Consider the following 17,260-nt stretch of genomic DNA (forward strand, 5'->3'; position numbering starts at 1 on the left):
CTGATCTTCTGCTGAACCACAAATGTAATGACAAAACTCAGGTTGTTCTCTATCAGCCAAGCTGTGACCATACTGTAGCTTCACAGTTTAGAATGAAGTGACTACAGTATGCACTGCATAACCTCTATGTGGCCCTTTATCTGTGGTATAAAGTTGATGTGTGTGCCGATGTTGTATCTAGGGCCCTTGACGTGTGTGTAGACATTGTGCATGGGGCCCTTGACGTGAGTGTACTGATGTTGTGCCTGGGGCCACTTGACTTGTGTGCGGATATTGCACCTGGGACCTTTGACGTGTGTGCCGACGCTGTGCCTGGGGCTCTTGACGTGTGTGCCGACGCTGTGCCTGGGGCCCTTGACGTGTGTGCCGATGCTGTGCCTGGGGCCCTTGACGTGTGTGCCGACGCTGTGCCTGGGGCCCTTGACGTGTGTGCCGATGCTGTGCCTGGGGCCCTTGACGTGTGTGCCGACGCTGTGCCTTGGGCCTTTGACGTGTGTGCCGACGCTGTGCCTTGGGCCTTTGACGTGTGTGCCGACGCTGTGTCTGGGGCCCTTGACGTGTGTGCCGACGCTGTGTCTGGGGCCCTTGACGTGTGTGCCGACGCTGTGCCTTGGGCCTTTGACGTGTGTGCCGATGCTGTGCCTGGGGCTCTGGAAGTGTGTGCCGACGCTGTGCCTTGGGCCTTTGACGTGTGTGCCGATGCTGTGTCTGGGGCCCTTGCCGTGTGTGCCGACGCTGTGCCTTGGGCCTTTGACGTGTGTGCCGACGCTGTGCCTGGGGCCCTTGACGTGTGTGCCGACGCTGTGCCTGGGGCCCTTGACGTGTGTGCCGATGCTGTGCCTGGGGCCCTTGACGTGTGTGCCGATGCTGTGCCTGGGGCCCTTGACGTGTGTGCCGATGCTGTGCCTGGGGCCCTTGACGTGTGTGCCGACGCTGTGCCCGGGGCCCTTGACGTGTGTGCCGACGTCGTGCCTGGAACCCTTGACGTGTGTGCCGACGCTGTGCCTGGGGCCCTTGCCGTGTGTGCTGACGTTGTGACTGGGACCACTTGACCTCTATGCTGAAACACGTTTATTATGTCTTCCGCAGGTATGTTTAGCATCTCCCAGATGAAGAACCGGCCAATGATCCTGATTGGTGGGTGACAGAAACCTGTACGTATGGGGCCACTGATTATTTTTTGCTATATAATATTGGGGGTTTGTATCTCAAGAAATCCCGTCCTGTGTTTTCTTGTGAAATTACAGACCCTGCACAGTCACCTTACATGTAGTTACACCTTGAGATTATACCTAGTACGTGTGCTCGGGAGTTACACCTGGAGATTATACCTAGTACGTGTGCTCAGGAGTTACACCTGGAGATTATACCTAGTACGTGTGCTCGGGAGTTACACCTGGAGATTATACCTAGTACGTGTGCTCGGGAGTTACACCTGGAGATTATACCTAGTACGTGTGCTCAGGAGTTACACCTAGAGATTATACCTAGTACGTGTGCTCGGGAGTTACACCTGGAGATTATACCTAGTACGTGTGCTCGGGAGTTACACCTGGAGATTATACCTAGTACGTGTGCTCAGGAGTTACACCTGGAGATTATACCTAGTACGTGTGCTCGGGAGTTACACCTGGAGATTATACCTAGTACGTGTGCTCAGGAGTTACACCTGGAGATTATACCTAGTACGTGTGCTCAGGAGTTACACCTGGAGATTATACCTAGTATGTGTGCTCAGGAGTTACACCTGGAGATTATACCTAGTATGTGTGCTCGGGAGTTACACCTGGAGATTATACCTAGTACGTGTGCTCAGGAGTTACAGCTGGAGATTATACCTAGTACGTGTGCTCAGGAGTTACACCTGGAGAATATACCTAGTACGTGTGCTCAGGAGTTACACCTAGAGATTATACCTAGTACGTGTGCTCAGGAGTTACACCTAGAGATTATACCTAGTACGTGGGCTCAGGAGTTACAACTGGAGATTATACCTAGTACGTGTGCTCGGGAGTTACACCTGGAGATTATACCTAGTACGTGTGCTCGGGAGTTACACCTGGAGATTATACCTAGTACGTGTGCTCAGGAGTTACACCTGCAGATTATACCTAGTACGTGTGCTCAGGAGTTACACCTAGAGATTATACCTAGTATGTGTGCTCAGGAGTTACACCTGGAGATTATACCTAGTACGTGTGCTCAGGAGTTACACCTGGAGATTATACCTAGTATGTGTGCTCAGGAGTTACACCTGGAAATTTATACCTAGTACGTGTGCTCGGGAGTTACACCTGGAGATTATACCTAGTACGTGTACTCGGGAGTTACACCTGGAGATTATACCTAGTACGTGTACTCGGGAGTTACACCTGGAGATTATACCTAGTACGTGTGCTCAGGAGTATGGAATTGTACCAAACCTAACTCTACAAGACCTGCCCCACATTGGCAACTGGGATTAATGCCCCCTATCAGCAAGTCTTTGGGTTTAGAGTTCCTACACTCTTAAGGTGCGTCCTGGACGTCCTATATTTTGTCTTTGTTTATGTACTTAAGATTTACAGCTAGAAAATCCAATTCCGCTGTACTTGTAAGCATGCATCCGCATCAAGGAACGCGCCATACAGGAGGAAAGACACCGTATCCATAGTGATCAACTTAACGGGAATGACTGTTGCAAGAGAACCAAGTGATAAAACGTATCGTCCAATCCCTTGACTAAGTAACCAACACTGATGCGATAGTCTGCGCTAGTTACTGCTGCCGGCGGTGAGTCAGTAACCAGCGCCAATTATAGGATCTGCGCTGGTCACACAAAGCAGGCCACCTCTCCCGGAGGCATGCTACACTCGGGTTTACACGTCCTTACTATATATAGGCAGCGCTCGCACAAGACTGATCCAGTCCGGAGCACAAAGTGTGGGGCCTCATGTGTAACTCCTACCCCCAGTTGCCACGTATACACAAAACATTGCAGCAGTTATGTCACCTTTGTTATATATAGAGAGGTTGCCTCGAGGTGAGCAGTGAGACATCATGTTGGAAGTGAAGACCAGATTTTGGCTTCACTGTCTGTAATCTGGAGGTGTTGGAGCGTCTCCCAGCTGGAGGAACAATGTACAGATTCCATAGGCTCCTGTCCGCTCCCTCCTCTAGCGAGACCATGTTGGCTGTACATGCTGTCTCTCCAGCATCTAAATACAGTGATATACATTCAGTACATTGCGGTAGTAATCAGCGTTTGATCTTTACAAGCTCTCTGGAGATGGTTTTAATAAAGGATCTCGAATATTTCACATGGTAGAAGATGATTGTTCCAGCGTCGCATCTGTCAGCCAGTTGGAATCCGCTCTGTGCTATTAACTTTTTTCTTTACTTTTAAATGATGCTGAAGGTTTTGGAAAGGACAATGAACCCCCGACCGCAAATTAGCTTAATGACATTTCAGTGCTGACACTAAAAATAACATGTGGTCAGTTGGAATGGTAACACATCCCCGAATCTTATCTCCGAGAGAAATCCGCGCTGGCGATCTTTATGGTTTGCTTACAACTGAAATTGATGCTGGGGGAAGGGGGAGGGAGGCGGACTGGTCACGGAGAATGAGGGTCCGGAAAGGTAGATGCAGGAGGCTTCTGGTTCTGTTCTTGTCACCATGGAGACGGACAGATCTCATGAGAATACAAATACCATATCTGCTAATTATTAGGACGTTTTGTGCTAATTCAAGACCAATCGCTTCTGTGATCAGTCGCACAGTTTTCTGATGGGCAGGACCAGTCCTGTGATCACATTGTCATTTTGCAAATGCCTCTGCCTAATTGACAGATTGGGGCGGGTGGCGTTTGTGAAAACGGGGGCGCATTGCCCCTGTTTTCTGGGAGTGGCCAGGGCAACGAATGCATCACGAGGCGCAAGTTTCCTTGACCTCGCAAGTCGTCCTGCGACAGGAAACCTCAGTGAGGTCAGAGTTAGGCTGGATTTGTAGAGGAGCATCGCGTCCGATGGTGACAATGTTCTTCTAGAGCTGCGACCATAAGTGCAGGCAGGAAGAGGGGGACGGTATGTAGGCAGAGGGGGAGCAGCATGTAGGCAGGGTGGGGGCCGTATGTAGGCAGGGGGGTGGTATGTAGGCAGGGGGTGGTATGCAGGGTAGGGGCAGTATGTAGGCAGGGGGAGGTGGTATGTAGACATGGTGGTATACAGGGTGGGGGTGATATGTAGGCAGAGAGGGCGGTATGCAGGAGGGGGGTTTGTAGGCAGGGTGGGGGCGGTATGTAGGTGAGGGGATGGTATGCAGGAGGGGGGGGGATATAGGTGGACATGGTGCACTGATACATTGTCCTTGTCTACTTACATCAAAATTTTGGGAGAAAAATACCGTGAAGAGATCACGTTTACCTCTTTGACTGTTTAACTTCCCATTGTCGACCTAATACGTGTGTTGACCTTCCTTTTAGTAGTCGACCTTCATGGTGTCAACAGTATAACCTATACCCTGCCCCACACGACACATCATGCACCGGGCCCCAGCCACATCTCTGAGGAGAGCCTGGGTGCTATGTGACCCGCTTTCTATCTGCCACATTATACGCCTGTGCACATTCCTGTGAGGCCGATGGCCGCTGTTTCCGGTTGTTTTCCTTGGACACTTGTTTTGTCTTATCCTGTGCTCAGGGCACCGAGGCCGCCCTTAAATCTGCTGCTGCCTCACAACCGGACAGTTCCAGGAATCTGATTCTTAGAAACCTCCTCAGTTCCTTCTCTCAGCCTCTGATTACATTAGTACAAGAACATGGTACAGAGGTCTCTGTGTGTTTCCTCATGGTGTCCAGAAAATATTGTTCTCATCTATGTCTGGAGTTATAGCAAAGATCTACACACTAGGTGATTCATCGCACCCTATGGGCGCTCTTCACACCGGCGTAAGGGGCTGCGCCCCCTTAATTTGTAAAAGTTTGTATTGTGTGAAAGATGGTTAGAATTGTATGACAGATGGCCTGTATTGCAACTTGAGTTATAGGTGAAATGTGTTAAATAGAGAGCATATGATGTGGAAGGGGGTGTGTATTGTTTTGTTTAATTAAAAAGCGGTTACAGAGTAAGATGTACATTGATAGTGTGGAGGGTACAGTGACATTTGTGGGGGGGGGGCTGTGTGTGCGTGTTGTTGAGGTGTGTGTGTGTGTGTGCAATAGTATAGTAGGGTGTTTTTAAGTCAGCGGCTCCCCACTGGCGGAGGTCACGACTCACGACACAGTAAAACAGGAGGCTGGGTAGTGATAGGGGTGTGTGGGCATAAGGGGGACTAAAGAGGAGGGTGGGGGACACTGTGCAGCTTCTGCCAGTGGGTGAGGGTCCAGCGTGGCAGCACAGGAGTACAGGACGGTGCCCCTGAGTCAGTGTCTCCTCCTACTGGGGGGGAGTTAGGGTGCATGAGAGCAGGAGGCTGGGTGGTAAAGCATGATAGGGGAATGTGGGCAACACAGGGTGAGCGGGTCTCCACTGGCGGAAGTTACGGGGCAGGAGAACAGGAGGCAGGGCAGTGATAGAGGTGTGTGGGCATGAGGGGTAGTAAAGGTTTTGGGCTGTTGCTCAGTAGGGATAGGCATTGGTGCAGACGCCATCGATGGTTGGCATTAATGGCGATTTTGCACCCTGCCATCGATAGTAGTAACATATTACTTGGACACGGAGCATTACTTGGATTACTTGGACACGGAGCATAGCTCCGCCCCCCACACCTGGAAGTCCTGCCACCAAGTTCTGATTGACCCACGGACTGAATAGGCCGTGGGTCAATCAGAACTTGGTGGCAGGACTTTCAGGTGTGGGGGGCGGAGCTATGCTCCGTGTCCCGGCACCTTAAAAAAATTTGAAACTTGATCGGTTCTCCTTTGCCATCGATGTAGGGAAACTATCTGGTCCTCCCACATCGATGGCAAAAGTATTCAACATCGGCCATAAACCATTGATTATTTGAAATCATTGATGGTCGATGGGCATCCCCATCTGGAGGAGGGTGGGGGACAGTATGCAGCTCCCGGCAGTGGGTGAGCGTCTTCTCCCACTGGGAGGGAGTGAGCGTGCATGAGAGCAGGAGGCTGTATAATAGTGGTATGTGGGCAAGACATTGATAAAAGTTGTGGTGCTGGTGCAGAGGACCGTGGGGTCACTTCTGGCAGTGGGGGAACCTGCAGCGCGGCAGTCAGTGCCGGATTTCCAACCGAATCGCGGGAGGGGGGTCGCGGGGGTCCCGTGAATCGCGTGAGGGGGGGGTCGCGGTGTTCCCTCGAATCGCTGGAGGAGGGGGTTGCGGGGGGCCCGCGAATCGCGGGAGGGGGGTCGTGGGGGTCCCGGGGGGGGGGGGGGGTGCTGCCAGGGGGGGTTTGCATGAGTAATGGTGGATGGGGAGTAATGGTGGATGGTGGGCGTGTACTGTTGCCCTGGCTGGGCGGGGGAGGTGATGTCAAGGTGGTGGAACGTTATACACATGAAAACGTTATACACTGGTCTTTTCCCTAGGGGGGGCGGGTTTGTGTATGCCGCTGGGCGGGAATGTTTGCTACACAGGGGATGAGTGAGATATATAAGAGATAGTTTTCCACAGCAAAAGGCTGGTGCTGAGAATGAAACCCACCAGCGGGCAGACTGTTCTGCAATTTAAGCCCAAGTCGGGTACCTGGGAATCCAATCCAGGTATGGACCAGAGTTGGACACGGTAACACGGGGCAACGTGAACGGTCCGGCCCAGGTCCCGATTACAGCTTAGCAGGGCCGGATTAAACCTTTAAGGGGCTGGGTCACGTTAGACAAGGGTGCCCCCCTCCCACTTGTCATTACTGGCTTCAAACTGCAGGTGGGAATATTACAAAACACAGAGTAAAGGTAGTATAAACTTGGTCAATGGGTAACTGCAGGGGGGGGCGGATTAATATAAAAATATATATAAAATACCACATGAAAAGCCTGTTTGTCCCTCTGTACATTACTCTGTAGGAGCCCTGACAGGCTCAGTGCTGCCTCTGATTAAAAACCCTCCCATGACAAGGTCGCTGCTGCTGTGATTCATGGGCCTGAGAAACATATGATGAGCTCCACCAATCAGAGCTCAGCACAAGCCTCTTAGCCTCTGACCTTTTTTGCAAAATCTCATGGGACTTAGTCAACTCCCAGTAATGCACTGCAGAGTTGTGCAGTCAGTGTGCCTTGGCTCCCAATGCTCAGCACCATTAATCATTGTCACATTGGCAGATAGGTAAAGCTGCAGCACTACCCTACTCCCATGGCCAAAACCTTTAGCTAAAAAAAATCTATACATTTTTTTTTGTGGAAATATACATGCGAACCACAGGGTCCTCTGGATAGAGGGGGCCCCAGGGGTACTGACTCCCTGAGTCCCCTTAAATCCGGCCCTGCAGCTTAGGTAGAGCCAGATCACCAGTGTATGGAGATAACGGTTCTGCTGGTACAAGGAAATAACATTAACACCGCACCCGTGTGCAGTGTAAATGGCTCTGTGCCATGTTGGAATGACTGGAGCCATTATAGGGGTTTGACCCATCATAAACAGGGTCTGTTCCAAATCTCACATCGGACCTGGAATTTTGATGTGAAAGGGGAATAACTAAGCCAAGTTCTAGCACCTGCTCATGTAACCGCCTACAACCGCATCATTCCTGGTGACGGCCATAACTAAAGTGTTTAATGCTAAGGTTTTGGTATTTGCTCCCATTTTGTGTTTGTGTATTGTGATCTCGTAATGTGTTGCATTAACTGTAATCTAGTACAAAAATGAAATGATGTTGTGTATCCATACATATAGGGGGTTATTCTGATCGGTGCGTACGTTCCATATTAGCGTACGCGGCCGTTAAGGTTAAGTCCACCCACCAATCAGCCGCATACGTACGGCCAGAAACACTGACAAAGGGGAGTGGCGTACAATTGAGCGTACGCCAACGTACACGGACGGATCACCCCTTAGACTCCGACAACTGGCGTACAACAGAGCGTACGCCACCGTTTACGGACGTCTCTCGTCCGTCTTCCCATCGACTTCTTGCGGCTATCTGAGCGTACGCCACCTTGCACGGACGGGTCTCTATTGTTTTCAATGGAAAACTCAGCGTATGTCACCGCTCGTGAGAGTACGTCCGTGCACGCTGGCATACCCTTCACATATATGGACCTGCAAATCTTGCCTTTCATCTATAATTAAGAAAATTAATTAATTATTCTAATTGTTATTCAATTATTGTTTTCTATTAACTCAATTGTCTACCTTAATAAAGAGCCTAATAACACAACATTTTAACCCTCATTACATGTATATTTGTTATGTTCTAATGTGGCATTTTAATCACTATCTATGTGTCCCCACATTGCTGTTACTTTTAGATCAACTTATGTTGATGTTACAGTGAAAATGTTGACACATGTCGACTTGTGTAGATTGAGTGTGCTTCTGTGTAAAGTCTATGAAAGCACGTAGTGAATGTGTATAACTGTTTATTTAACAAATACCTACCTTAGCATATATAAGCAGGTCTTACAAAGATTCTTACCTTAAATTAAACAATCCTTTAAATGTGGAGAAGTATAGAAAGATAAGCTTCCAAGGTGTTTGAGTGCTGTGTGTAGGCTTGCAGGTAGTGAAATAATGGTTTGGACTTAATAGACTGCAGCATTGGTTATTACATTCAGGTGTATGTGTTTGAGTAGTAATCAGCGTAAATTAGCAAACCCAGGCGCACGCTGGCATGCGGTATCTGTAGGGGTAGTCTGAGGTGGCGGTTGGCGGCCGCCTGTTTTGTGTCCGAAATGAACGGTGCTTTAGCCGATCGAGCGGTAGTAGCACCGTTCATTTTTGGTGCACACCCCCGTGTACGCCCATGTTTACGCCCATTTTCCCTCATTATTTCGGCCGCTCCCCTCAACACGCCCCTATGCCGCCCCCAATGCCCGTACTCTCGCGTACAGGTTTTTTCGCACGGAGAGACCCATCCGTAAGCGTTGTGGAGTGTTCGCGCCTGCGCATTGGAGATGGTACGCATGCGCAGATCATTAAAAACCCCGGAACGTACGCGTACGGCCCAGCCGCACCAACCAGAATAAACCCCATAGTTACTACCCACAGAGGTGTCATCAGGGCCGTTTCTAGAGGCGGACACGCCGTGCAGCAGCCCGGGGCGCCGCACGGCTTGTCCGCCTCTGAAACAGCCAGGGCGCCCGGCAGTCTCCCCCAACGCCAACGCCGCCGCCTCCTCCCTTCCTCCTCCTCCGCCGCTCTGTGTCCCCGGCCGGCCCGACTCCACGCACGACACGTCATAAGCAGAGGCTGAGATTTCCCTGGAAAGGGGAGGGGAACGCATTGTGCATCTCTCCTTCCCCTCGCTCACGTCACTGGGCTGCCGCTGTCAGCCAATCAGAGCTCGGGCGCGAGGTACACACACTGAAGGGGAAGGAAAGAGGCACAATGCGCTCCCCTCCCCACCCCTCGGAAGCAGCGGCAGCAGAGGCAGCAACAAAGTGAGTTTGGCATTGTGGGGACATATATTTGTGTCACTGTGGGGGACATATATTTGTGTCACTGTGGGGGGCATATGTGTGTGTCACTGTGGGGGCATATGTGTGGCGCTGTGGGGGCATATATTTGTGTCACTGTGGGGGCAAATATTTGTGTCACTGTGGGGGCAAATATTTGTGTCACTGTGGGGGCAAATATTTGTGTCACTGTGGGGGCAAATATTTGTGTCACTGTGGGGGCATTTATTTGTGTCACTGGGGGCATTTATTTGTGTCACTGTGGGGGCATTTATTTGTGTCACTGTGGGGGCATTTATTTGTGTCACTGTGGGGGCATTTATTTGTGTCACTGTGGGGGCATTTATTTGTGTCACTGTGGGGGCATTTATTTGTGTCACTGTGGGGGCATTTATTTGTGTCACTGTGGGGGCATTTATTTGTGTCACTGTGGGGGCATTTATTTGTGTCACTGTGGGGGCATATATTTGTGTCACTGTGGGGGCATATATTTGTGTCACTGTGGGGGCATTTATTTGTGTCACTGTGGGGGCATTTATTTGTGGCACTGTGGGGGCATTTATTTGTGGCACTGTGGGGGCATAGCTGGCACTGTGGGGGCATATTAGTAAACGGCATCAGTTGTGCGGCAGCGGCACATGGGGCATAATGTGTAATGGGCATTACGATGTGGGGAGTATTGTGTAATTGCCATCACATTGTGGGGTCTAATGGGCATCACGGTGTGCGACATAATGTGTAATTGTCATCACGGTGTGCGGCGTAATATGTAATCGTCATATCAGTGTACGGCGTAATGGGTAATTGTCATCACGGATAAATAGTGTATAATGATTTAAGTAGCCTGTCATTGTTTGGCCTTGATCTGTGAGGCGTACTAAGTCACTGTGTGGCCTTCAGCCGGCCAACTTAAGTGCGGGAGGACAATAACAATTCCTGCAGTAACCAATGTCTGGTCATGCAGGTTGCAAAAGTGTGATATAAGGTAATTGTTTTCCTGCTAGACCACGCCTTATATTAAGCCACACCCCTTTTAAAATTAAGCCACACCCCCTATTTCGGCACAATTTCTATGATGCCATGTTATGGGTTGTTTTTTTTTTGGGGGGGGGGCGCATTTTGATTTCTTCGCCCTGGGAGCTAAATTGTCTAGAAACGGCCCTGGGTGTCATTATCACATATTAGCTAGAACAAACACCAACAAATAAATGAACCTTAAATACATCTACTACTTCAGTTTCAGCCACTGCATTTAAAGCGGCAGTAGTATTAAATGCAAAACATCCTGATTTTGTGTTTAATATCATTTCCCCTTTAAATTCAGCCACCGAGACTACCAGGGATGCCGAGCCTTTATTAAGCCCTTCTTAATCAAAGTTCTCCCTACACACATTATGACACACAGGTCGGTATTCAATTGTTTTCCACCAGAATTTCAGCTTGCTCTCCCTGACGGTGGTGAGCTGAAATGCAGGAATGCGTTGCTAAACCTGACCATAATGAGCAAGTATGCGCAAAAAAAAATTGAATATCACCCTACAATCTCCCGTCATTTAACATGGGAGATCGGGTGCGATATAGCAATTGAATACCACCCACACAAATGTGGGTCGTGTGTCTCTAGGCATGTATTTAAGCTCGTTCTTGTTTTGTATTCCAGGTTATATTTCGTGGCTGCCCCGTCCTCAACAAAGAAACATCCAGGGCTTTCCCCGTGTAAAAGAACAGATCAAAAAACTATATTCTGCTGTCACTCTGAAAACTGGATCCTATGTGCAGACTATCTGTTCATTACGACGTAGGGGTAGTGGACAAATGTTCTTTTCACAATATTGTTTAAGCAAGAAGATCACTAATTCTATGGTGCTGCCGCTGCGCTTTGCCTGCAGTGGCCAGGAACTCGTCCCCCCCATTCATAAACCAGCGTGCCTTACTACACAGGAGTCTTCCACTGGAACTGTCCTAGACAATTTATCTGAAACGCACAATCCCTCTTTACAGGGAGCATCTGAGCACTTGACGCATGTCGATGGAGCAGGGAAGGTCCTCATGGTGGATGTTGGGAAAAAGTCCGACACGAGTCGCACAGCGGTCGCTAAAGCAGTCATACGGGTAGGCCCGAAAGTCTTCAGCTTGGTCCAGTCAAACCAACTCAAGAAGGGAGATGTCCTCACCGTAGCCCAGATTGCCGGCATCCAGGGAGCCAAGCTCACCAGCCAGCTGATCCCCCTGTGCCACAACATCTCCTTGAATCAGGTCAACGTCTCTCTGACACTGAATAGTACTCGGTTTGCCGTGGAAGTAACGGCTGAGTGCCGCACACACGGTAAAACTGGGGTGGAGATGGAAGCGTTGACTGCGGCCAGCGTGGCGGCCTTAACAATCTATGACATGTGTAAGGCGGTCACCCACGACATGGTGATAGAAGAGGTGAAACTGATAAGCAAAACTGGAGGACAGAGAGGGGATTTCCATGGTGAGCCGAGCACAGATTAGATCCATTGCATGAGCTTGTTCCTGGCTCTTGGGTACCAAATGAAGCCTTTTTACGGAGATGTTTGTCTTGCCTTATTCAGGAACGTTATGTGGTTCAATGGTGTGAGGTACTGACACGTCATGGTACAAAGCCACTTTCTGTTGTCTGGTTAATGTCTGTTAAACCCCAAATCTGCTCGAGGAGAGTAAAGGTGATGCCAAACACTAATGTCTTTATCCTTTCACAATGGTGATGTCGTATTCTCACAGCACTCTAAGTTGACCCGTTTTCTCATCTCCGTTTGTTAGATATGGCTCCGATCTCTCACTTTTATACATCACTTGCTCAGTTCTGCCAAATGACTTTTCTTACTTACAGCAACAATAATGTTTTATATAGTTACCTCGATCCGTATAACTTAAAGACTTTGATTTTGGGGCGTAATAACCTCTTCACACTAAATACTGTATAGCACTTGCTCTAAAAATCCAAATATAACATGCGCACATGGAGGGGCTGCCAGCCACGGGGAGCTACAGGAAAAATCCCACTTCTGACACCAACTCTGTAGTCATCTATCAATTTTCTTATTTATTTCTTTATTTTTGATTTTGAAGAGCTTCAAGCACCCGTATTAAAATTAAATTTTGGTTGGAGTTCACAAAGATTATGCAATAATATGCAGTTGTGTTTGCCTTTGGTGTAGCGATTGTGACTGGACATGTAAAGGCTGAGCTCCTTTCCTTATACCCCCCCCCCACACACTACCATTTGTTTGATTCAAGCAGCCAGCAAGACCTTGGTACAATATCCTGGCACACAGCATCCCAACAGTCAGAATCCCAGAAGCAGAAACCCAATGCAAGTATTGTAACCCTAACCTAACCATCCCCCTAGTGTCTAATCCGGATACTCTCTGGCGGGATTTCACTGTTGGGGTTCTACCATGGGGATGTTGATTGTTGGTGTAGTGACTACGTTCCAAGCTGCTGATGTGAGTAGAAAGTTGAGACGAGAAGGTGATTGACCCATCTCATAGCCTGTATTAAACACACCTGCCTTACTAGGGGGAAGCTCCATGCCAGACCATTCAAGCCTTTATGAGGATAGTCCAGAAAAAAATTTCACTGTCCACAGTAAATATGTTTTATTTCAGGGGTGGCCAAACCGGTCCTCGAGATCTACCAATGGTCCATGTTTTCCATATCACCTGGCTGGTGCACAGCTGTAGTCATTACTAACTGTCACATTTTCAAACGTGTTGCATCCATTCCTACTATAGATCCGCAGGTTGTCGGATATACATGAACTGTTGGTAGATCTAGAGCAGGGGTCCTCAAACTATTTTGCTCTGGGACCCCATCAGACAATAAAAATAATTACAGGACAACAGCAAGTTACTACAGACGGTCATCACATCACATGTGTAGTCAGCAGACAGCACATACATGGCAGCATTGTGGAGGCACAACATGATAGTAGGAGTCTAATATACCATAACCCATCACATCACACGTATAGTCAGCAGACAGCACATACATGACAGCATTGTGGGGGCACAGAGTGATGGGAGGAGTCTGATATACCATAACCCATCACATCACACATGTAGTCAGCAGACAGCACATGCATGGCAGCATTGTGGAGGCACAGAGTGATGGGAGGAGTCTAATATACCAAAGCCCATCACATCACATCTGTAGTCAGCAGACAGCACATACATGGCAGCATTGTGGAAGCACAACATGATAGTAGGAGTCTGATATACCATAACCCATCACATCACACGTGTAGTCAGCAGACGGCACATACATGGCAGCATTGTGGAGGCACAGAGTGATGGGAGGAGTCTAATATACCATAACCCATCACATCACACGTGTAGTCAGCAGACAGCACATACATGGCAGCATTGTGGAGGCACAGAGTGATGGGAGGAGTCTGATATACCATAACCCATCACATCACACGTGTAGTCAGCAGGCAGCACATACATGGCAGCATTGTGGAGGCACAGAGTGATGGGAGGAGTCTGATATACCATAACCCATCACATCACACGTGTAGTCAGCAGGCAGCACACACATGGCAGCATTGTGGGGGCACAGAGTGATGGGAGGAGTCTGATATACCATAACCCATCACATCACACGTGTAGTCAGCAGACAGCACATACATGGCAGCATTATGGAGGCACAGAGTGATGTGAGAAGTCTAATATACCATACCCCATCACATCACATGTGTAGGCAGCACATACATGGCAGCATTGTGGAGGCACAACATGATAGTAGGAGTCTAATATACCATAACCCATCACATCACATGTGTAGTCAGCAGACAGGACATACATGGCAGCATTGTGGAGGCACAGAGTGATAGGAGGAGTCTAATATACCATAACCTATCACATCACATGTGTAGTCAGCAGACGGCACATACATGGCAGCATTGTGGAAGCACAGACTGATGGGAGTAGTCTAATATACCATAAACCATCACACCACACGTGTAGTCAGCAGACAGCACATACATGGCAGCATTGTGGGGGCACAGAGTGAGGGGAGGAGTCTGATATACCATAACATAACCCATCACATCACATGTGTAGTCAGCAGACAGCACATACATGGCAGCATTGTGGAGGCACAGAGTGATGGGAGGAGTCTAATATACCATAACCCATCACATCACACGTGTAGTCAGCAGACAGCACATACATGGCAGCATTGTGGGGGCACAGAGTGATGGGAGGAGTCTGATATACCATAACCCATCACATCACACGTGTAGTCAGCAGACAGCACATACATGGCAGCATTGTGGGGGCACAGAGTGATGGGAGGAGTCTAAAATAACAGACCATTCATCAGATTTTTCAGACTCCTTGAATCACTGACTGAGATTAGAAAAGTCATCAGCCTGATGGTCAGCAACGTGGAGTCGAGACCCCATGCTGAGAAGGTCGGGACCCACAGTTTGAGAACCGCTGATCTAGAGGACTGTTTGGCCACCCTTGAGTTATTTAATCTTGTGACACCAACTACTGAATTGGTGTTGGTTGGGGCTCCGTTATTCTGTAACGGCAGAATTTAATTTAATTTTATATTTACTACATATCACGCTGGAGAAACCGCAGGAGGCAGAAGCTGCTTCTGATAATAACTACATTATGATTTTTGTTTTTATAACATCAGTCTTTTTTTATTGTCCTTTTTAAAAATGTATATTCAATATATTTTTTATGTAGATTTTGGTTACCTCTTACTCCACTAATAATGGAGAACGTGTCCATTTATCTCATAAGCATACGATTCTTTATTATACAGCATTTATAAAGCAGAGACATATTTGTACAGTTTTGGAAATTGGAATAAAAAGACAATTAACATTACTGAAACATGAGGTCGGGAAGTCTGTTTATATGTGGGAACAGGGACATGTCAGGGATACTGTTCCTTGTGGCAAATCATAACCTAGGAGAAAGCAGCAGGATTCATGGTTGTCCAGGAACAATACTGGAACTCCTCTGAGACGCACACAAATACAGTCACCTACTCTCATTGGCACAGCTCTGCCACCTGACCAGACACCACCCTCTGCGAAATACCCTCCTAGCTCTCACTGTCTGCCTGACAGGAAATAGGCCCCTGCCACCTTTCCGCACACCTGTCAGTGCCTGATGCTACACGGCACCCTGCCACTTCCACTCACTGTTTACGTGATGGATACAGCCCCCTGACATCTCCCCTCAGCTCTCACCGGCTGCCTGACAAGGACACGGTGCCCAATCACTTCACAGCTGGATAGTTAGGTTAAATATCCAGTTCTAAAGTGAAGGATGTAGTTGTGCGCCGTCAGGAAATGGGGTGTGGCCACTCAAAAGTGGGCGTGTCCTTGAGTGTAGTGTACCACACCATATACAACTTTTACACATTATGCAACAAAATACTAGACCCTATTATACTTGCCCTTTACACATGATGCCAAATGGAATGAGCCAAAATTCACACAATGCCACGTGGATAGAGACAAAATTCACAATATACTTCATAAACAGGGGCATTGTGCGCCAATGGTGAACATTAAAAAGTTACACCATAATGCCCATTACATGTTAAGCCACACACCATAATGCCTATTAAAAATTATGCTACATAAGTGCTGCTTACCTACATGCTCATTGCCAGGGGTTCCATGCTCGTTGCCATGTAGGATTACATGCTCATTGCCAAGGGGGAATGCATGCTCGAGGTAACTGGGGGACAGACCTCCCTGGGCAGAAGTGACAGCCATTGACAGCCGGGCAGAGAGCGGGGGACTGCCCGGCTGCATTCAGAGCACTGCAGGTCCCGGCTATTTAAAATAATACCCTTCACACCAGAAAATGCAGGGACTTACCCGGGAATATGGACCCAGGATCATGCAGAGACATTCCCAGGTTGGCCCCTTTTACACCAGCCTCTCCTTCTTGGTAACTGCTCTCTGGTCCAGTGCACTGATTGGGGATTTAGATTGAAACACACAGCAAATCTGGAAGAAAAAGCTGTTCCACTTTTATTTATTTATTATTTATTAACAGTTTCTTATATAGCGCATACATATTCCGCAGTGCTTTTGACCCTTAATCTGCATGATGTATTATATACTATTGCTATTGACATAATTCAACCACTTGCCAAGAAGAGGATGTTTTCTTGGCAACCGGAAACATCCCCCCCCCCCCCTTCCTCTGCATTTGCCTATGTAACCGTACCCCTCTTAGTGTCTAACTATAACCGCTTCTTCTTAGTGCATAACCCTCCCCCCTTTACATTTAAGAGTTGTGGGTACTGCCCACCTCCATCCTGCCCCCCCCCACCCCCATGTGCAAATGCCTCAGCGACTGTGCATGCGCCCGTACACAGAAGCCCTGCATATTCAATAGGTTATACGCGCGCGAGCAGGGCCCTCCTACCTCTGTCGGTTTGTTTCTACCCAGTTTGTGTTATCACTGTTGTTTCCAATTGTAAAGCAGAACGGAATATGCTGCGCTATATAAGACACTGTAAATAAATATGCAAATATGCGCAGTGTGTAAACATCGGTCCCCATTGCAAATTCACCGGGGAGCAAAGCAACCAGAATGAGGGCTTTAGTTTGATGACCAGTGTCTGGATTCTGGCATCAGCTTTCCAACTGCCGGTATCCCAACCGGCATCGCCATTTGCCGTATGTGTTGTCACAAGTGTTATC

General features: G+C 48.5%; 1 protein-coding gene across 3 annotated transcripts in view; it reads left to right on the plus strand.

The window, feature by feature from the left end:
* The window catches only part of MOCS1 (molybdenum cofactor synthesis 1), a 71,819-nt gene extending 56,400 nt beyond the window's left edge, over window positions 1-15,419 (plus strand). The window contains exons 10-11 of one of the 3 annotated variants that reach the window (XM_083175401.1): window positions 1,090-1,137; window positions 11,210-15,419. In XM_083175401.1, the coding sequence (XP_083031527.1) occupies window positions 1,090-1,137; window positions 11,210-12,045 (884 nt within the window). In that variant the 3' untranslated portion in view covers window positions 12,046-15,419. Of the gene's footprint in view, window positions 1-1,089; window positions 1,155-11,209 lie in introns of all 3 variants that reach the window. The other 2 variants (XM_083175404.1, XM_083175403.1) reach the window with 2 other exon arrangements.
* Window positions 15,420-17,260: the final 1,841 nt, after the last annotated feature.

This window comes from Crinia signifera, chromosome 3, assembly GCF_055691185.1.
Source record: "Crinia signifera chromosome 3, ASM5569118v1, whole genome shotgun sequence".
Lineage (NCBI taxonomy): Eukaryota > Metazoa > Chordata > Amphibia > Anura > Myobatrachidae > Crinia > Crinia signifera.